Genomic DNA, 22732 nt, shown 5'->3' on the forward strand with positions numbered 1-22732 from the left:
TTTATACATCCAGCTTGTGCCTGTGTAAGTGTCCTTATCACATCCCAGTGCTAGAAAACTAAAATACATTTATTTAGAAGGTTGTTCTGCCTTCGGGGGAAAGGAAATGAAAACCTGGACAGGGAGTGAAGTAGATCTTGACACATCTGTAGATTTATGCTAGAGGTTCAATCATATATCCTACAGGATCCTGTAGGTTTATATCCTAAATCTCAGAAGGAATAAGAAATAACTTCCACCTACTGCCTTCTGCTAGCAATAACTAATGAAATGTTTTGGCAATTCCTAAGCTTAAGTGGGGTTAAAAGGGGATTCTTGGCTGTTGTCAGTGAGGAGCATGGATATAGGATAGAGCCACAGAGCATACACTTACTGCTCTGTGGGTGGACTTTGTACAGTGTCAACTATAGTAAAAGAAGGGAAAAAATAATTCCATGAAGGACTTTTTATGTGGTTAAAGCCTGTGAGGATCCCCCTGGTATGTCCAGGTCTGACAGAAAACACCTTGCACTCTGAATATCTAGAACCTTCTTGGTAGTGGGGACAGGATGTTTCCACTGGCATTTTCATTCACTACCTTGAACTTGTCAAGATGCTCACAACATACTTAAAAGCAGAGGATGAGGGAATGACTTCTCTTGTCCCACCCCTCACATTCTCCACAAACAGCAATCGCCTGACATGTTTGGTTATTATGAGTGTTTGCCTCAAGGGATTTACCATGAAAATGCTGCGCCTCTTAAGGCTGAAGGTAGGTATTTCTGGCAACTAATGTGGCAGAAATTTTTGGAACCTTTTAGGCCAGTCACTGGCATAAACCCTGAGGCTGCCTGAGGGTTTACAGAAATGTAAGTTGTCTTACTTCCCTCTTGTTACCCAAATTCACTCTTCCCTCCTTCCCAGAGCTGCCCAGGTTTTTGCCATTCACATTTTGAGGCATCAGAGGAAAATATCAATTCTTCTGCACATCATTCTCATTATCATAATTAGCCATAATTAAAGAACAGATACATATTTGATGCACTTTGATCTAAAAATAACAAAACTATAACAAAGAAACGGCTGTGTGCTATGGAGAACAACCAACACCACTGTGTGAAGGAGCTGACTGAAATATTTGTGTTCTACTGGCACTGAATCCATGTGATCCAGGAGCACAGTCTGGTGGGGAGGAGGCAGCTTCCAAAAGACAGCAGACTCCTCCTCTGTAGGGCACTGATACTTGTCAAACTCATTATTGCAACTTCAGAAGCCACAAACCTATTAGTAAGAGTGTTTCAAATAAATATACAGTAGCACAATAGTAGGCTTCTTGGGGACCCTCCTGCTATAATTAATGTATTAAAAACTCTTTCTATCTAGCCCACCAGTTAAGGATAACTGTATAACCAGGAGATACCTGCTTGCCACAGGTTAAATGTTTTGAAGCTCATGTGCTGCTGATTCATACTGAATCGTATCACCACAAGTACTTCCACCCTGAGAAGTTATTTATTGGCTTGGAAGTTTTCTGTGCCTGAAAGTTCATCACAGTAGTTTCATGTCACTTTAGGCCTATCTGCATGCCTGTCCATCAGTTCATTTTTATTTTCCAACCAAAAAAACTGTTTTCACTTGAGCAATAACTAGCATGCACATCAATACTTTTATATCCCTAGAAACAGGAGCTAGCCTGGGCACAAGAAATTTTATCGTTCTCCTCCATCTTTATTCACCAGAGCGAGGATTCTGTTTAAAAACAAACCTAAACTTGAAATGTTTGCTAAAGGTTGGATGTGTTTCTTTTCCTGTCTATACACTTACAGAAATTCTCACACTTTCAGAGGTCTCAATTTTAGATTTCAATTACTAAGGCACAAGACTGATCCAAATCCCAAGATGTAACCACACTCTAATTTACAAAAGTGGAACTTCAGTATCTTAAAGTTGGTTGATATTCCAAAGTGTCCCCTATTTCTAAGGGAGACAGAACCAAGCCCAGGTAGGCACCTGGAAACTCAAGCTTTGGCAATATCCCTGTCTGTCCTAAACACATTTACCTTTTTCGTCAAACAATAAATTTTACATTTGAAAACCGCACTAACTTAAATGCCTGTCGAGGGTACCTGGCAATCTTCATTTATAGTGCAGGTATGAATTCCCCTTTTCTTTGATCTTGAGTTACATGTACCACTATTTGACTGAGCTAATCCAATAAAAATGCTAAAACTGTTTCAAATATTTTTCTTTATAGTTCATTTCATGCCCTATTTTACAGCAGGCTATTCTCTAATCTAATTTACATTATTCTGAAATCACAAACTGATCCTAATTACCTTTTAAGGATAATACAAGCTAATTTAAAGGAAACATCAGGTGCTGCAGTGAAAACCTATTGTAGAAGTTCCTTGCAAATGAGATCATGAGGTTTATGTATTTTGATGTGAAATACTAAAAGAAAATATTTTCTTGTTTTATGTGTAAAATTCAAAACTTACACTGTAGTTTCAAACGTGGGGCAAACGTGTTGCTGTTTCAGAATCTTTGGAGAAGTTCATTCTGAAATTTAAAGAATAGCTGAATTATTCATTAATTAGGTCAGCATGAATAGTAACCAGAAGCATGATTCTGCCTTTAACATAGATTGATAGCAGGTTAGGATGCAGTAATGTTTCTATACTTGGAGAGGGAGTTCAAAATATTATTGGCTTTCACTGTCTTGACTCCAAATAGTTTTCTTGTGAATTTCTCTGAATCAGACTTTTTTCCCTTTAATCACTCAGATCTGAAAGGTTTGATGACTTTCCACAGACAATGGAAAGCATTCTCTTTATATTAGCATTCTTGACTGTCCTGAAAACTATTTCTGAAAATAGGATTTTTCTGTCATGTGGAGTTCTGAAGAAAACTCTTAGAGTTTTCTTCACACATACAATATTCCTGAGGTTGAAAAGACAAAATTATCCTCATATATCCCTCTGTCAATATAATAATAAGGTGCTACACAATATTATATGTCGGCCCGTTTGAAGGTTCAAAGGTGAAGAAAACAGATACAAAGTTTTGTTCTGAGTCCATAGCTAATCTGAGACACTTAGTGCTATCACATGTGGTTAAAGCCATGGATTTAGCAGAGTCTTTAATATTAAAGTCAGACATTTATATTGATAATGGGATGGGATTAGGGGTCTTAACATTTCAGAATACAAAGCATCCAGTCAGCTGAGAACTAGAGAGAAACTTCTCATATTGGAGACAATGTTATGAGCTGCAACAGGTGTTCTTGACCTTACAAAACCCCTAAATATTTAGACCAGACTAAATTCTTCAGAATGTTGACTTCTTGTAGGTAAAGAAAAACCTTGCATTTTCTGATTGCTAGAATTATGGTCATCATTGAAGTATCTCATTGGTGAAGTGATTTCATTGCTAACTGACTGAATGAGCCAATAAACCAGAGAACCCAATTTACCTGGCCCTGACTGACTTGGTGTGTTAGATCAGGATGAGACAACAATTGTGTAATCTGAGAACTCTGAGTTATTGACATTTAATTACATTTAACACCTGTAGATAATACAATCACTGTCTTATTTTCCCTCTGTAAACTGGGTATTTTCAGTCCTTTTTTCATAATGAAATTTTCTTGGTGTCACTAATATTTATTTAGAATGCCACCACCTTCTGTAAAACACTGATTTTGGATTTTCTAAAATAATTTACATTATTGTGTCTGGAAAAATCTTATGTCTGCTTTTTCTAGAGTTAATTTTTACTGTCATGAGGATATCTGTCTCAAATTATGTAAGACTATCAGTAATTCACCCCTTTTTCAATGGTTCTCTCAATTTATAACACTGAGTAAAGTAAATCTTGAGATAATGTTTAAATTTGTGTACTGCAATAAAATATTAAGTGGCACTATGATTTGGACTCAGTACAGTTGACAGTGTTTCATGGCTCATTTACCCAAGTAATTATTACATTTTACTCAGCACTCTGAGATCAAGTGCAGGTTTTTCATTGCAGAGGTTCAGGTTGTTAGGCATATAATGCATAATGGCTCTAATTTAAGTGGAGCTCAGGAGCAGAGGATCCTGAAGCTGTGTTATACTCATTAGAGAAATATTAAAAATACATTAAATCATAGTGTGCTGTCTTGAGTGGCGGTGAATTGGTTTGTATGTTTGTGATGCACACTGTTGTAAACCTCTAATACAGTAAGGCTATTTGAAAGTCAGCTGAAAAAAAGATAAGAAATTAAAAAAAAAAAAAAAACAACATGAAATACCATTATTTCCAGCTTCCAGTGAAGATTGATGACCTCAACTAACTTTCATCTCATGTGTGTTCACAACTTACCCCCTTTTTGTCACTCTTTATTTTTGCTACACGATTAGCATTTACCAGCAAAATCTACAATTGTATCTTGAAATTTTGAACCTGGGAAAAAAGTTTTTTTCCATTTTAACGGAAAGGATCTCTATATTTCAATAATTCAACCCATGGTTGAATGTACTACAGAAGACTTAATGAAATAAAATTCGTACTGACATGTGGCTATTCTTTACTTTCATGAGGACAAGTCCACAGGAAGATATTTTTAGTTGAGCAAAGGCTCAGACACTGAGGCTTTCTGAGCACTCAGATCTTCTGCATAATCTTGTTCAAGCCAGTCCTAAAGCCTCAAACACAAATATGGATGGTCGTCCTTTAGGTGAATCAACGGGGCATGACAGCCCTGCAATTTTGAAGCCTCTTTCAGATCTCTTCACTTTTTCTATTACCAGTGGCCCCCAAATTGACTGATATAGAAACCTGGGCTGGATTTTTTTATTTACATTCAATACCTGTTTGCTTGACTGAATAACTCTGAACAGCCTTCACTTTCCCAAAACTCCAGTAGCGCAGGACTGTCTGAGGAGCCAAGCTGCCTGTGGATGTGAGGTTACTGAAAGACAGCCTTTCTTTCCCTTTCTCTGAGGTGTAAAGTGTGTTTCTTTCCATTTAGCTTCCCATCCCAACTTCTGATGTAAGAAGCACACAGAAGATGATCTGTGACTGCCAAAATCTCTGTGGTAGATCTTTGGCACTGCCCGTTGGGAAAAGCCAAGCCAAGGCCCTTTGCAGCTCAGCAGGGCTCACTGGAGCCGTGTCAGATCTGCTGGTGCTGAAGCTTTGTGAGAGCTGCAGCTCTGTAGTTCTAATGCTCAGCTGTTGGACAGTCACTGTGCCCCAGGTAACTGGGGATGCAGTGATTTGTAAAGTCGGGTTCTTTTCTGATCTCTGTTATTTCTATAGCCAGAGGGGTTTTCTTCTTGTGTGATTTATACAGAATAACTTTAGGTAATGTTACTACTGTTTTATTGTTACCTGACACACTTCAGTGAGGCTTTCTCCTGCTTTGATTAGTGAGAAAATGATTTTTTGGAGAAAAGCCCATGATACTAATCTTTCTAGGACAAAACTGATTTAAAAGAGAACTGAAAGAAGGAAGTAGTAGCACACAGGGCAATTTGAAATAACGGATCACTGCGGCCAGAGCATTTGATGTGAAGAATTCTATTGTGTGGAAAAAGTTATAGAAATATATCGGTATGTTAGAAAAAGAAAGAACAAAATAAAGAAATAAATTTTTATTTTCATCTCTACTATTTGTGTTTTTCAGCATATATTTTAAATTCTGACAACTGACTTTTTATTTCTACTATGGTATCAGTCAATCACTGTTACTTCAGATACAACTGAGAATAAAATCATCCCCTTTTCCTATTGTTGGTTTATTAATATCACTGTTCCTTGTGAAAAAGAAGAAATGTGAAGGAATATTTTTTCATCTTTTACTTGCATGATTACAATCTGTAGCTATGTTCAACTGGCTTCAAGCTACAAGATAATCATGTCTAGATAGGGCAAGATTCTTTAGGGAGTTAGACTATGAGATAAAAAATTCTCTGCAGACGAGAAAACATATTTGGCAAGAAAGATTTAAATTACAAGTCTCTTCCATGCTACACAGCACAACTGCACAAACACTTTAAATCTGGAATTATGTTTTTAAAACCTTTAATACAATAAAGACCCTTAGTGAGATTCAGCAGTGATAATGCAATGAATAACAAAGCTGAACAAAATTCAACTGCTGATAAAATCATCAGGCAGATGGGGCTATCTGTACTGAGGATACAGGGCATGTGTGTGTGCTGTATATCTTCACTTAGCAGGTTCTGTTACGTTCTATTTATGTCCCCTAGAGCTTTAAATTTAGAGTAGATTCTTTTAGAACTGGTAGGTTTTCCCATTTTAGTTTGCATGAGAGGATGCAGTTAGTTTTCAAAGAAGCAGTAGCCTATAAACTAACCTGCCAATATGTATTTATTGCCATAATTATTCAGCTTGCTCTATTGCAGAGGGATAGGTGCTGTGATGCCAGGTCCTGCAAGCTGAAGGTGTGGCTGGGATTTTTAGGAGGCAAAGCTTGGCACAGATTTCTTGCCTGACTACACCAGTGAGGCATATTTTTACCACAAAGAATTTGAAGGATTTTTTTCAGTTTGCATTTGTCTCATCTCACGTGTCCCTAAGGTACCTTATGCACTGTCATCTTGTCCCCTTTGTGCAGTGTTCATAGCTGCTCTCAGCACTTCTCTTGGACACCCCTGCAGCATCACATTGCCGGGGTGCTGGTCCCGGGCTGGTTTCCCCGGCTGCCTTGGGAGCAGCGCAGCCTCTGCTGTCTGCTGACCTGTTGGGTGTGCTGTGCTCACTACCTGTTACCAACCTGGCCTTTCTTAGCCACCCCGAGGACTAAAACTCTTGCTAGGCTTTCAGCCTCCCTGTCCTGAAAACTCTGGTATCGTTCGCTGCCCAGTGTGTTCTGATCCTGATTGGGATTACTTGCAATGCTTCTGTCCTCTGCATCTTTCCTGCAGCCTCCCCATTCTGCACCAGACATACCCCACTTCCTCTGCTCTAAAACTGCCCATTTTCTCTCTTCCACTAGCAGTTTGCTGAAGAGAGGTTTTGCTACTCAGAGCTTTCTGACAAGAGCTTCCCAAAACCCCCAAAGCAATTTTGCTGTCTCTTTTCAGATCCCTTAAAACCAGATGCTACTAAAGGAAACTCTTGCAAAAAAAAAAAAAAAAAAAAAAAAAAAAAAAAAAAAAAAAAAAAAAACCCAAAAACAAACACTTCTGTTGAGCTGTATCTAAAGCTCTTCCTGAGCATTTAGAAAGTTTTGTGTGTTGTATTTACTCTTTAAAGGCCTTCAGAGATGGCTCTCTTTTTTTCCCTCTACGTGTAAACAGCAGCAAGTCCACAGATGTCCCAGTCCCAGAGAAGCCTTCCTGGAGAGCAGCTTTATAAACAAACTCACTGGAACTTCCAGCAGTACACAGACAGCCAGTGTGCTTTCCAAACTCCTTTTCTCAATGCATAGCAGAACTGTGGTAGTAAAAAAAATGGACCCTGCACAAATGGAGACTCTTCAACCACACTTTTTTACACCAACAAGCTTCAAAATTCAGTCTGGCTGCAAAAACCCAATGCTCAGAATAATTAAAGGCGTGAAGAGTTATTGTTCTGATTCTTCAGTGTCTGTTATTTACTTTTATTTTTGTTAGTTTTGTCAGTTTAAAGGGGTTTTTTGTGTCATTGTGCTGAGATTTTATGTGGTTTGTGTGGTTTACTTGCTGGTTCATACTGGAAATTGTGGTAGTTAAAGTTCAGTTTCCCAGAAGATTCTTACTTCAGCAAGTCAAATGTTTATATGGTGTCTTCTCTACTGTGTAATGACAGCATTCTATATAGCATTTTTTAGTGATGAGGCCTTTTGTAAGTGCCAGACTTGAGTAATCTGGAAAATTCTGAATTCTCATGGGTTTCATTATATTACATTACTGTTTTTCTCTTTTCCTGCTGAAGTGGTAAAATACTTGCTCTAACTTGATGGACTCCTCCCCAGACTTTAAAAAAATATGTTTGGCTGTAGAAAATGTCAGGTCTCCTGCAGCAAAGCTAATCTGCATTTTTTTCTTCTGTTTTCTTGCTTTATGACACTTCCAAATTTATGACAAATCAGTTTTTCACAAACATTTTCTGAACAACCAAACCATCACTAAGTCCAACTGGGAAGTTTTCAGCAACTTTTAATTACTGATCAATTTAGCTGCAATTTGTTTCTAAAGTATCATGTTTCTAATAATCTACTTTCTGATCACAAAAATACATGGCTGAATTTGAGGATTTATTCATGACAAAAAGAAGTCAAGAAGGAGGTAGGACAATTCCAAATCAACTCCCTGCTCGGTATTGATTCTATGTAGCTTATAGAACAGACATATATACCTAGATGCAAAAAAATTTGCAGTTTGGGACACTTTGTCACCTAGGAGAATTCGAGACACTTACACAAAGCTAGAGGGACAGAGGGAAAAGAATTTGACTTCAAAGGGTAGGCTTAAGGTCAGAATTCCATCACCCAGGATAGGACCCATGGCACCTGGTACCACATCCCACTGTCACATTCATGCACATTCCAACTGCCTAATTTAATGAATAATGGCTTTTTTTGAGCAAGGTGGAGCAGCTTGTAGGAACTGGGACCATGTTTGGCATCTTAGTGTAGGAAAACTAAAGGACAATGGGGTGAAGCAAGGTTTTGGCTCTGAGGCTCACATGTCCTGCTCTATCAGAGTAGAGTGGAAAGGGACTGCAAAGTGGAGCCACCTCCTTTGCCTGCAGCTTTGGGCTTTGTGAGAGTCAGGATCTCCCTACAGTTCTCACTGGCAGACAGGCCATTCATCAGTTGGGAATCCCAGAGGATCTCTAGACAACCAGGACGTGCTGGACACGCACAGTGCTGGACAAACCCCCCAAAAAGCCTCCTGGGAGTTAAGAGGCTTTGTGGATGAAAGTGCAGCAGGGACCTAAGGCAGCATCTCTGAGGACTCAGATTTTCAACAGAAGTCTCCTATCCTGAGTCCTTGCCCAGCTCTGTGCCTCATTCTTTTTGTTCCACAGAATCCTACTCACTGCTTCATTTGGGGAAAATGAAGGGGCACTTTCTCCTGTGGTAAATACAGTGCTCTAAATGATGCACAGTTCACAGCATAGATGCAAAATCTAGGCTTATACAGAAAATAGCTCTTACTCTATAAAATTATCAGATAAGGATCATTTAGAACACAGCTATAAAGATCCCACATTTTAAGAGACAACAGCTTTACCAGGGTATTTGCAATATAGATTTTAAAAATATGTTCACAATGTATATAAAATAATTTTGCAGTATCATTTTAAAAGCCACATTGAAAGTTAGAGTTACACTGATTTGCCACTCAAGTTCTCTTTCCTTTACACTGCCCTGAAGATCTCAGTTCTGAAATTCTAAAACAATGAAAAATAAAATTTAGCATTATCTATTAGTAAAAAAGATGATTTCACAGACAGGAATTGGAAATAGAAGTGCTATCCTTCTCAACAGATTCAGAGCTTCTTATGTTAACTCCATTGGTGTCAATAGCCTGCTCTGTGTCAGCAGTGAGCACTGGGTGGGAGCATGTTCCCATGAGACAGGAACATTCCACAGGAAATTCAGAGTCACTGATGCTTTGTTTTATTTGCAACTTACTAATAGACATTTCATAAATTTTTAAACATATATTAAATGGATGTTTGTTTAATAAAGCAACCTGATTTACTGAAATTTGGTGTAAACTTGCTAAAAATATACTAAATGCATCAAATTAAATGACAGCAGCCCTAAAAAACCAATAAGACCATTTTTTTCCAATTCTACTTTATAATAGCAGTAGTACTATCAGTGCAGACCGTTTCCTTGGGATTAATGCCCTGCTGTCTTTGGGGTGTGCTTTCCTTCTTGGGTTTCCAACCAGAACAGCTGTGTTGGGTACTACTGGATGATGTGTAACATCACTACCATTGGGAGCTCAGGTATCCACTGGGATCAATCTTTTCAAGATATAGAATTATCAGTACTAAATTTGCCAAATAGTAAGAACTTAGTTTGATTTACTAATTTAAAATATTTTTTAAATAAGGGAGAAGAGTGTCTCTGGACAAACCTGCAAGTAGGTTCAGGGAATTATTTCTAAAAGACATGGCTGTGCTCACTTCCATTACTGTGGCTTTGGATACAATTGAAAATTGGGAGAGCAGCAGCACAGTCAGGTTTTGAAGGACTCAGTCCTGAGAGCTGACAAATTTTGCTGGGGATAAAAAGACTAAGTTCATTGCAAGGTCTTGAGTCGTTATTCTTTGGGAAGGGAGAGAAAGTGAGCTCATCAATCAAGGACACCCCCAGCTGCCTACGGTGGTTTAGGGTGATTGCTGGTGAACTGTGTGCTAGAGAACTTCTGTAAAGATGTACACAAATACTCAGGGCCACTGGGGAATGCTGTGGTGACCTCTTTGCTTCTCTCCTTGTGCAATACAGTGAGCTTGGTGAAGCATCTGAAAGCAATTTGTAATTAACTCTCAGGCAGTCTGTTAATTGCACTTTATCTGTCCCTCAGGTCTGTGTTCATGTGACTTTGGGAGCACCTTAGGAGAAAAGCTGAGGGCAAAACCTAGCTCAGGATGAGCATGCATGGAACTTGTTTAAATGATGGGTTTAGAGTCTGAAGTTACAAGAGCACAGTTGTCAATCAATGTGTTTATGGAACAGGCACTGAATGCAGTAGAGTTTATTATTAACTAGACTGCACATTAATAATATTGTAAAAATCTGCAACAGATTCTAACAAGTGAATCTCTTTTCCAAGTTATTTCAATATTCTAATTGGAATGCACGTCTCAGAGAGCACTGTCTAGTTACATAAACCAGTGATAACATTTCCTGTGAAACTAGTGAGGCTGTAGCAGTGCATTTTGAAGTGTGACTCTGTTGGCTCACTGACACTGTGAGTTGCTAGATATGCCCATTTAGAGACCTTATGTGGAGCTTTGCATGCTGCTAACATTTAAAAGCTGATAGAATAAAACAATTCATTTAGAAATACAGAGCAAGGCACAGAGCTGATAGTAGAACTGCCTTTGTTTAAATGTTCTACATTAGACAAAGTTGTCTTAATAACGTCTTCTTAAGCTTCCCTTATCTTTCTTTTGAAAAATAAACAACCCAAACCATTGTTCTCTGCTAACAGCAGATGAAAATTACCCAGAAAACCTTTGATTTGGAATTGTATCTGGCATTTCAATACAATATTTGACAGTTGAACAGGAAATAGAATTTTTATATGATACCAGTTTATGTTCAGTATTCATGTGATACATTCATTGAAAAGAAGCTGAAGAGTGTAAGAACCTGTTTAATACTGTAAATTAAACATAAGTATTAAATACTCTGTCTGAATACCAGTCTTATCCTTGCCCTGACAGGTTGATAATGTATGGCTTTGTGAAGGCCATGGTACACATTGGCCAATTAAAGCAATGGGAATTCCACTTCACTGACTGTTTATTTTTTGGATCGCTGATGTCTGCCACGGATCCAGGTAACCATTTCAAATACGTTACTTTTTCAAAAGTCAGAAGAGTAAATAAGAGCTGTATATGCCATAGAAATATTCAAAGTCTCTGTTCTTGGGTTTTTTTTTTTCCCTTCCCTGAGATGTTCAATATCTGATATTCTGGTAATCATAAGTCAATCAAAGTCCAAGTCATCTCCTGAGGTCTTTTGTGGATTTTTAGTTGCTGGTTTTCCTAGGTTGAGATCACAAACTTTATAATTGAGGTTGCTGAAAAGATTGGGAAAATGTTCTCTGATTTTCAGGACACCACCTGTTGCTGGCTGATATGAGAATTGCTGGAAGCTGGAGCCTCACAGATAATAATCACAACTCACATCCACGTGTGACCTAACCCCGTTTAAAGATATGGGGAATGGAGCGTTCAAATCTGCCCATATAAATACTGTTTATATGATATCAATGAATTGTTCGTGATAAATACAACTCCAAATTAACAGATACCAAAAAATTGACTTGAATTTGCAGATGTGAGATTTAAAGCCCAAAGTTACAGTAAATGGCAAAGTCTAAGAAACAGACTCAGTCAATTTTGGAATCGCAGAATTACAGAATCATTTAGATTTGGAGGGATGTCTGGAGGTCTTCCAGTCCTGCCTTCTAATAAAAACAGTCTAATCTCAAAGTTAGCCTAGCTTTCATAGATTTGTCCAGGTTTTGTTATGTCCATAATGTCAATAAGAGTACTCAGATATTAAAAGTATTGCTATTTGCAGTTGTGGGAACACAGTAAAGGAGAAGGTGAACAGATTTTTTAGAGGTTATCTGCTAAGACAAAATACAAAATCTGCAAGGGTGCAATGGATTTTTGCAAAATTTTCAGCTGAGCTGCTAAAGGAGACAGAACAGAAAACATTGTCATGCATGTAAAATGCTGCATTAGTGTTAAAAAACTATGCCTGAGAAGCTTCTCTTAGAGACTTAGGAATAAAGCTTTCAAATTCATGGCTTTTAAAATATATGAGAAAAAACAATATTGTTCTACAAATTTTTCCAGTCTTTAAATGAAGTCTCAATATTTAATGAAATATTTTGGGCTTGTGATTTATCATTCTGACAGCTTAAAAGTACAGTATAAAACAATTTATTTCCACAAAGCCAGTTCTTGCAAGATTACTGTAAAGCTGCATCAAATTGCTATTCTCAAATTAATCCACACATCCAATATGCTGCCACTTCTTTTATCACCCAGTTATATTAATAAAATTCAGCACATGATTGAAGCCTATCCTCAGAGCAAGAGAAAAACACAGAGGTTGGAAGCACAAGGAAAACCTAGGAAAACAAACTGCTTATGGAATAAAAGCGTTCTTACAATTTCCGAGTACATTTCTTGATAGTGTTGTGAATAGGGTTTTGCAGCTGGCTTCGTTTCTTTTCCCATTTCCCAGTCCAAGACTATTTAGTTTCACAAATGTTGACTTATGATGAGTAATGTATAAGACAAATGCACTGATTTTGACTATAAAAGTATTAAATAACCACTGATTAATCTAGAAAAATCAAGAGAAAAAAAAAAAAAAAAAAAAAAACCAACAAAACAGAAGCTCATCTTGAACTGTAAGGAATAAGTTACAAGGAGTAGTTTTCCGAGAGTTTTAAACAGGCTATTTATAAACTATTTATAGTATGACAAACTGTCACTGATTAATATTGTTTCTAATTACTTCTCTGCTTATATAGTCTGTGCACATCCAAGAGTTTTTTTATGTTCAGTCTTGCTCCCTCTGCTATCAATTCACTATTCTAAGTTGTTTCATGTGTTCACTAATCTTATCCATAAATTTCAACCCCTCAAAGACTTAAGAGAATTTTGAATTAAGTTTTTCATCAATTAAATGGTCGACACTGCTGAAAATATTTCATTGTGTTTTAGCATTTGCTAGTGAATTATAATCTCAAGTGTGTAAAGAGCTCCCTGGCATTCCAAAATCAATTCAAATATGGTTCCCTAGAGGACTGATACATATTAAGGCATAAAATAATCAGTATAAAGATTTTACCCGTGATAACTTGGGTTCATTTTGGGTTTTTTTAAGAAAACTTTAGTAAAATGTTGTTAATGTTATCAACAATAAATTAGTCTTAAGATAAAATAATAAATTCCTGTCAGATTTCCTACATTATTTTTCATTTAATTCTTCACTATGTAGGATTATGAACTCATTTCAAAAAGAGATTTAATTTCCCTTGGCTATGGAAAGCAATTAAGTCTCAAAAGATGCTAAAAACTGATCTATTGACTTGACAGAAGTTGGTTTGATTGAGCTCCTTATTTGTGATAGCAAAGATGACTGGTAGGTGTTTACATGTTAAATAAAGACTTTTACTATCAAGGTAGTAAACAAATGTATGCCAGGTAGAATTTTCTAGTATTGTTAAGAAGAAGGAAATACTGTCATAGCACTCTGTAGGCTTTAGTTCTGAAGTTTATCAGAAGATTTTTAATCTAGATATTTTGGCATAAAAATAATTCAGAAGAATTGCTCTTATATGCTGTATGTTCTCTTACATAGAAAACTAGCACTGGAACTAAGATTAAGAAATTAATTTAGGACTGGATATACTTGGGACTGTGTTTTGCATTATAGACTCTGCTCCTTTAATATCAACAATACTTTGTTGATAATTATGATTGTATTTTGAGACAATACTTTGTCTCAAAAAACTTTCATGTCTCTAGAAAGGAGAGGTAGAAACTTCAGGGACAAAACAAGGTTACTCTCAACCAAATAATTCATTTTACAGAGAACATCTCCTTCCAATAATTTATAATTTTCAGTAGAGAAAGTTTCTCATTTTAAGATTTCAGGTGAGAGGTTAAATTTTAAGAAATAGAATTTTTAAATTCCCAAATCATCCCTTCATTATTCTTTATTTAAAGCATGACACCAGTATTTACATTTTTCTTTATTCTGATCAATAGCCATAATTCATCACATTGTCAAGGAAATCATGACTTATTGTTTCATCTGCATAAAACAGCACAGATCTCCTTGTTTCACTGTTGAAGGGTTTCCTTGTGTTAGTACTGGGACTTGGTTTCTGATGTGCCCTGACTCTGGGAGGGTTTTTGGGCTCCCGTCAGAGGTGGCAGGGCAGTTCCTCGCGGTGCTGTCCCCTGCTCGAGAGCAGCAGAGTGAGCAGGGAAGGGGCTGTGGAGCCCAGCTCCGGGTCCCTGCCATCAGAGACCTGCACAGTGACACTGCCGCAGGGCTTGGTGGCACAGCTGTCCCCTGTGGCTGACTGGCAGCCTCAGCAGCGAGCCCTGCTGCAGGGCCAGTGCCTGTAGTGCAATGATGAACAGCACAGACCTGGCACAGGGGTGCAAAGATGGGACTCTGCCCCAGCCACCACAAATGCACAAACAGCACAACTCTCTGGGCAGTCTCCAGGGCTGCTGCTAGTAACACGTTCTGGGCAACCACCTTTCATCCAAAGACATTTCACATGCCTTTAGCCCTTCCTTTTGGTGTTTTTTTAATTATTATTCTAATTTTTGATGTTTCAAGTATAGAAAACTGATTTACCTTCCCAGGGTTTGCTGGAGCGCAGCTGGTTCTGAGCTATATGAACTCCCTTACCTTTGGTCACATTGACAATCACAAGGCTCTTCCCTTTTTCAAGTTACTATGGTTACAGCTGAACTGGAGCTGTGGGTTGCACTGCTCTTGTTATTGATAAAATTTGATATTTATCAGAAAGAGCAGTTTCTGTTTCTCATAAAATCCATGGATTTTACATTAAGAAGCATAATGTATAAATACAACAAGGTAATGCATTTCAAACACTCTTTATGTAAAACAGTTTATAAATGTGTTTTTAATTTAAATATATATCTGCTTTCTTCTTATTCACCACTGAACTAATCTGAGAGTGCTGTGACTTATTAATAGGGAAAGGAGTCTATAATTCAAATTGGAATCTTTATTTTTACACAAAGTCAATAGGAAATAAAAGATTTCTCTAATCTTATTTTCTTCCCATTGGATACTGCATTCCTAAAAGAATTTAGGCCCATGAGCTATGAAAGATATTAATACTTCTAGTCAGAAGACTGAGGTACAATAATATTAGTATTTTATATAATGGCGTAATTTATTTTTTGTTTCCTTATTATTTTAAAAATAACAGCAAAGTAGCATTGGATACATTTAGCGTAGGGATTGTTGTAGTTTGGTGATATTTCAGTATATATACTTATTACAGGCATCTATAACAAGCCAATTTGTTTCTACATTTGTCAAAAGATACCTTTCACAAAGCAGCTCCACAGTCATTTATATGACTTGGGTACAACTGAAGTCATGTTGGGCTTAGCATGTGACAGATGTTACCTCAGCCCATGAAGTCAAGGAAGAAGTGAATCAGACTTCTGTTGGCATAAATAAAATCTGTGAAAATCTTAGATGTCTCACTATTTCCTGCTTCCCATCACTGAGTTTTTAAGTGAAGTTCAGAACCCTTTCTGAGTCAGCAGCTCTGGTACATGTTATTTCTGTCGGTGTCAGTTTTCTACTGCCACAAAAGGTGTTAGTGCTCCCCCAATGACCTGTCCTTCCAGCCTGTTCTTTACCCACCTCTTTTTCTGTCCTCGTTTGCCTGCACTGAAACAAGAGATGCTGAGGACTTCAATGAAAAGCAGTTTGGTATCTTTGTAACACAGATTGTATCTAATGAATTATAGGAGTCATTGAGTAGTTACTACACAAATTCCAAGCCCTACTTACTGTTCCTCAGCAGTGCCTTCAGAAAGCCAGGGGCCAAGCTGACTGCAGGGCAGCATCTACAGAATTTACTTAGATATCAAAGTTCTCACAGGCTGGACATGTTACCGTGGTATAGGATTGTTTTTAAATGACTTCCCTTGAGTTTTGAAATCATCTATTTGATAAAACATGATGTGACTTCGTTGGGCATGATGACTATTCCTAGAGCATTATTCTAAGGTAACTTAAACTAACCTTCTTCCATAGCAGAGTAGCACGTCCCCTTTGATGTGTCCATTCTGCCCTATGCCCAGAGATTCTCATAATTAATTAAGGCAGATGTGGTCATGGGGAAGTGCCTAGACAGTGGTGGTCAAAACAAGGTGAAAATGTTTCCTGGAGCTCTTAAAAGGGTGCATGTGTTAAAGATCCTGCAGATCTCTGTTCTTGTGCAGATACTATTTATAATTTTCATTAATGAGCTAGCTAGTGCAATGGAGGGTGTTTCTTTATTGTACAATATTCTGCTGAAAGGAGATTGCAAACACTTTGAAAGGCATTGTTAGAACTCAATATGATTCCTGTAATGATTTAAAACAGACAAGGATAAATGCTGTACTTAAAAAAAAGCATCTTCATAGATAGCATATAAGAAGTGAGCATTCACTTTTGAAAACAATTTCGAATTTACAACCTATGAAAATGAGTCATGAGTACCAATACATAGCAAAAAAAAAAAAAAAAAGGAAAACAGGATTTATTAACATGTTATGTTCTACAGCATTTTTTCATTCTATTTCTTGACAGCAAGTGTCAAATACATTACTGGGATGTGGTTTTAGGCACTGTATTTCAGAAAAGATACGAGCAGATTAGAGGGCAAGAAAACATTGCTAAAGGAGGAGATTGAATGAAGTGAGTCATTTTAGGGAGGAGATGTCTGAAATGAGTCTTTGAATAGACAAATTCTGCTGAAAGAAAATCAGAATAAATATGACAAATTTTTCTCTCTCATTAGGCTAGGAATGGAAATTGCAGACTTGAAAAGCAGGAGGGGAGATTTGGGTTAGACATGATTCAGGAATAATTGCATTTATAAATGGTATGAATACTGAAGAGCGAGTTAGACTCCCTTGAGTTTTGTGGAACCAGCATCATTTCAGTTCTTTAAAAACAAATCAGATAAATATCAGCAGAGGTAGGGCTGAAGTTTGCTCTGCCTTGGGCCAGACAAGCAGAGGGACAGAGCAGAGACCAGGACCCTTCAGTCAGGGACAGGTAAAGAAGATCCAATAACCTCCCCTGCAAATGGTAAAAGATTTGAAATGCAAGACACTTTCTGAGAACTGGGTGAACTGGGGAGTTTCTCCCAGAAGAGGCAATTGATGCATTACTGTGTTGCTTGCTTTATTATTTTGCTTTCATTTGAAAAGATTAAATATTTTTGGGGTAGAGTTGGGAGAGAAAGCAAGAAGAAAAAGTTGTTTATTTAGGAGGCAGGAGGAAGGAATGTATAGGCATCTGTCTAATTGGCTTGGCCTGCTCCACACACACCCCAGCAGTACACTGACTTTGATTACTGTTTTCTTTTCCTTCTATCATTATCACAGGGACTATTAATGAGAGCCCAAACTAATTAGCTAATAAGCAAAAGCTGAAAGTGGCAAATAGTTTTAGAAAACAAGTCTGGTTTTATGCCAATGACATTAGAGAGGAGGAGACTAAAGTGAGTCCACATTTAGCACATTACGTCAGCATTGCTAATCAGGCAAAAACCTGAATATAGATGTTGGTGAACCAAGAAAATATCTTTTGTCAATAAAGCTTCTGCCTACACCTTTGAGTTATTCTGGGGAAAGAACTCTTTTCCTAGTTTAAATTATAACTGCAGTAGGAGTAGATGGGTGAGGTTACCAGGATGGTTAAATATAACTAGCTAATTTAAATATAGCTATATCAGCAAATGTTCAGCTACACACACCTCCTAAATTGTTTTCTGTAGAATAACACTTCCAAAATTCTTCAGAGATAACACATCAACAGAGATCACTTTAACATAAAATCTCACAGGAGAACTGAGAATCTATTTTGGGTTTATAAACTGATTTTGAGATTACATAGATATTTAAGTGCCATTTAGAAAATCTTAGCACAATGCTTTCAAAGTTCCAAGAAATGTTATAAGACAAAGCATAATCAGCTGGTCATGTTCTTGTATGAATTATCAGCAGTCACATGAATGTAAAAGTATGTAATTTTTATTTCTAAAATGTCAGATGTGAACATGGCATCCCAGAGGCACTCCTAATCCTCGGGATTCCTGGGATATGAGGACTGAGTCAACTGCACAATTATGTATTAGAATGAGCACCAGTGAAGCAGTGAGTTATCATGTAATTTTTAACCAGACAAGTAACTGGGGGTCTTTATGTTACATTTTGTTTGAAATGAGAAAGTTCTGCTGTGTCCATGCAAAGAGAAAATAGGAAGAATAACAGGAATTCAAAAAATACATACACAGAACATAGACAGCCAGCCTTCTTCAGCTGGAGATTATGAAGTGTAAGACAGACCACAGGAAGGACTGTGATCCCCTGTCTGCAGGGAAGAGGGAAAACCAGAGAAGGCCTAAGTTAATATCTACAGGACTTAATTACCTGAACATGAACCAAATGTCTAAATACTCCTGATGATGTGTGTCTAAATCATTTGCTCACCTTCAATTTAAATTCACCACATTCCATTTTTTCTATTGCACTGGTGAACTGAAAATCAAATATAGGGTGTAACTCAGGGAGAAGGAAGGAACTTAAACTACTGGTATGCTGAAGGAGCCTTAGAATGGGTTGTAGGTGTCAAATATCCTGGTCTGGGTCAGAGGCTTCCTGGCTACCATGAGCCACATCCTTGCTGAACATGGTGCAGGACAGGGTGGTTATGCTGCACATCCCTTAGAGAACATGTGCAACAGATGGATAAGTGTTATTATATCCTTCTTAAAACAGGTAGACCCCTACTCATCACACACAAAACCCAACTCTTTTCAGCACCCTTATTCCTCTGTGGTCACAAGATCACAGTGCTTTATGCGCAGTGAAACACACTGACATTTTAATTTCTGTAGGATTCTCTGTGTGAGAGGGAAAGCTTCTTCCTAACTCAGCTGAAGCAGCAAAACTCATAGACTTAATGAATTTAAGGATCTTATATTTTCCAGTTCATTCTTCTTAACTCATTGTTATCCACTTAGGCAATATATAGGACTGGGCTTCTCAAAACCTCTGTTCTAACATTGCTTTATTTCTTGAACTGCCAGAGGAATATGAAGATGCCAACTCTCTTTGCTTTCTTTCCATACAGTGACAGTCCTTGCTATTTTCCATGAACTGAATGTGGATACAGATTTATACACACTCCTGTTTGGAGAGAGTGTCCTAAATGATGCTGTGGCTATTGTGCTGACTCAGTAAGTTACACCCACCTCCATTCTTTCCTTGCTGAGATAGTTAAAGCTTTATTCACTGATATAATTCTCACTGATATACTTTGTTTAAGTATAGCTATACCATTTGAAAGTTTTGTTACAAAGATGTAGCTTTAGAATTTTTCTTGGTTTGTTAACACTAGAATTCCAATGCTGTTCATAGCAACTATATATCCAGAATGCAATTTTAGTTCATGTTCTTTAACCCAGAAAGCAGTATATTCTGTAAAATGGTAAGCTTATGGTATCTTGAAAAAATAATGCTAAATGAGCACCTAGGACATAGAGCAACTATAAAATTCAAGACAGGTTCTTTTTATTTTTTGCAATCTATTATTTTCCAAGATTAAAACCACAAAGTGATACACAGTATCTGTTTATCTACTTCTGTCTCTGGAAGCTGGCAGAACTTCAGCTGATAATAGTATCTTAAATTTATATATAGCATTTTTATTCTCAGGAATCCTCAAACAGATCACAAATGATGGGCCAAATCACACACGAATATGCTGTCCTAAAAACACAGATGCTAAGTACTCAAGTTTACTCCACTCTACATGTATTATATGCTTCCCAGAGCTTTGCTAGAAATACAAATAATCCTCTCAGATAATCATAAAAGTAACAGAACTGCAAAGTCAAATTCAGTTCTCCACAACGTTTGAAGGTTCACAGTAAGCCTCAGTTCAGTGCCAACTTTCTCCTTAAAACATGGTTCCTTGAACAAGGATTTATCCCATCTTTTAGAATAAAAGACTTTACAGTAGTTAAAAGATGAGCTTAATATTTTGTCTGAAATGCCATGGAGTTTCAACTTATAATAATTGCTGCAAAAAAAAAAAAAAAAAAAAAAAAAAAAAAACATGCATTTAATTTATCATTCTCCAGTTATCAGGCTAGTAACCTTCACCTACACTAAAGTCCTCCCAGAGTTTTCAAAGCAAGGGCAATGTTTTCAAACACTGTCAGTGTCTAAGCACAGCAGTCCAGGATTAGATACAGCATGGCTGTCACATCCTGGGACTGGGGCTGGAATGTGTCACTTGGGAGAGCTCTGGTACATCAGATAATAAAATGCACAAAAGCAAAAGTAAGCAAAGACCAGACAACTCGGTAGAGAGAGCCACAGAAAAGCATTGAAGCAGCTATTAGATTTGGACAGATGCGTGTAGGTGGCAATGTCTCAGATTTTTATCTCTCTCCCTTGGCATTGTTTAATAACAGCCGAGACGTTTTCAGCTCATTTGGACTCCTCATCTGTTAGTGCAAGGTTCCCATAGAGAACAGTAAGGCTCCAAGCAACTCAAGGGAACCCGGAATGTTTTAAATCTCTAGTTTCCAGTCTCCCTGATGCCAAAGCACACAGATCTCCCAAATGAGCAACTCAACTGCAGAACAAATCGAAAAGGAAAAATCCCATCAGATTCCAGTTCCATCAGTATTCTAGTACATGATTCATGAGCTTCTAAGCTCTGCTCTTCACAGGACTCAAGTCTAGGTTATGCACCTCAGCCTGTCTCCTTCTCTTGTTTTCTTTGCTGTTACATGGGAGATTACAAATCTTTAGTATAGAATCTCTTGTCACTGGAAATTTGATGTGGTTTTTTATATATTCACTGTGACTAATTCTTTGATTTCTATAGTCATTTGTAGAGACTGAAGAGAATACATGGCATCATCGGTTTCACATTTCATTACTCTCTGGCTTAAATAATCAGCTTCTGCACAAATACAATACTTCTGCAACCCAATATAATATTCCTGTATCATTTTAAGTAAAGATATACTGTTAATATTGCCAGCTTCAAGTCATTAACACCCTACTAAACCAACCTGAGTTTAAATGAAGAAATTTGTTTTTCTGTCACTGCAAAGGAACAGCTATTTTTTCTCCTGTAACCCAAACCATTCTTGTGTGCAAACACAACATGTTCATAATTACAGCAGTAGATGTCTATTTAAAAAGGTGTGAGAATAATGTTTACAAATCCGGAAAAGCAAGAGTAAGTAATTTAGTACACTACATAATGATAACCAGAAAAATAGAATATGAAAATACACATTGTCTTTGGTTATCTAACAGAATAGGTAAGATAATGTCTTCAGGAGTGACTCACTGCAGGAGAGGCAGGAAGAGAAAAGAGAGAAGGCCCTTATGGCTGGAGGTGGCAATTTGGCAAGGTGAAGGCAGCATGGCTGTCTGCCAACAAGGGCTTAGATTGATCTTTCTCCTTTCTTTCAGCTTCTCCCCCCAGTCTCTATTTTTCCTGTCCTGTTTATCATTCAGTTTAAGAAGGACAGCAGCAGGACCAGCCACCCCTACATTTTTCTATGGCTTTAGCAAGTCACACGAGCTGTGTTGCTGCAAGAGTGTGTGCACACAGTGAAAATACCAACCAGGGACACCAGTTCTCTGGGCCAGTTTAACAGCTCCCCACTGGCCATCCTGCCCCACCAAACACCTGGGTGTTTGTGGTAACTGCAAGGTTTCATTTTTAGTGTGCTATTTTAAGATAATCCGTGCAGGAGATCACTGACTCAAACTGACAGCAGTGGCTGCAGGAAGGCTGACAAGCTGTTGTGCATCTGGGAGAGCTCACACACACAAGGGCCTCTCTAAACAAGGGCATGGGAGATGCAACGAGGATTTTCTCATATCAAAATCACTTCCAGAGTTTCTTACAACTTTTCCTTATTAGGATAAAATTCTCCTTTTAATAAAAACTTGTGAGAATTCTCAGAGAAAATAAAGATCAAGAATTCCAAGCATTTAAGAAAAATTATAGTAGAGCCTTACAAGACTTTTTAGATTATTAAACACATCTGCTTTCACCCAGAAAAACCCATATGATTAATTATGCCAGAAAAACTTCCTACATACATTGTTTTCCAGAATACTGACTGAGGAAAATCCTGATAAAAGTAGTTTTGTGGTTCCTCCTAAATATTTCCAAGATGAACATATACCAACTCAGGTCATTTTACAACTTCTTCACTCAAAAAATACTTTC

General features: G+C 37.5%; 1 protein-coding gene across 5 annotated transcripts in view; it reads left to right on the top strand.

Annotated features, from left to right (window-relative positions):
• The window catches only part of SLC9A9 (solute carrier family 9 member A9), a 182223-nt gene that overhangs the window by 29419 nt on the left and 130072 nt on the right, over window positions 1-22732 (top strand). For 3 of the 5 annotated variants that reach the window (XM_068200782.1, XM_068200779.1, XM_068200780.1), the window contains exons 5-6: window positions 11380-11495; window positions 19598-19703. The exons of 1 other annotated variant lie outside the window; for it this stretch is intronic. In XM_068200782.1, the coding sequence (XP_068056883.1) occupies window positions 11380-11495; window positions 19598-19703 (222 nt within the window). The remainder of the gene's footprint in view (window positions 1-11379; window positions 11496-19597; window positions 19704-22732) is intronic. One more of the 5 variants, XM_068200784.1, reaches the window with a different exon arrangement.

The sequence above is a fragment of the Anomalospiza imberbis genome, chromosome 10 (assembly GCF_031753505.1).
Source record: "Anomalospiza imberbis isolate Cuckoo-Finch-1a 21T00152 chromosome 10, ASM3175350v1, whole genome shotgun sequence".
Lineage (NCBI taxonomy): Eukaryota > Metazoa > Chordata > Aves > Passeriformes > Viduidae > Anomalospiza > Anomalospiza imberbis.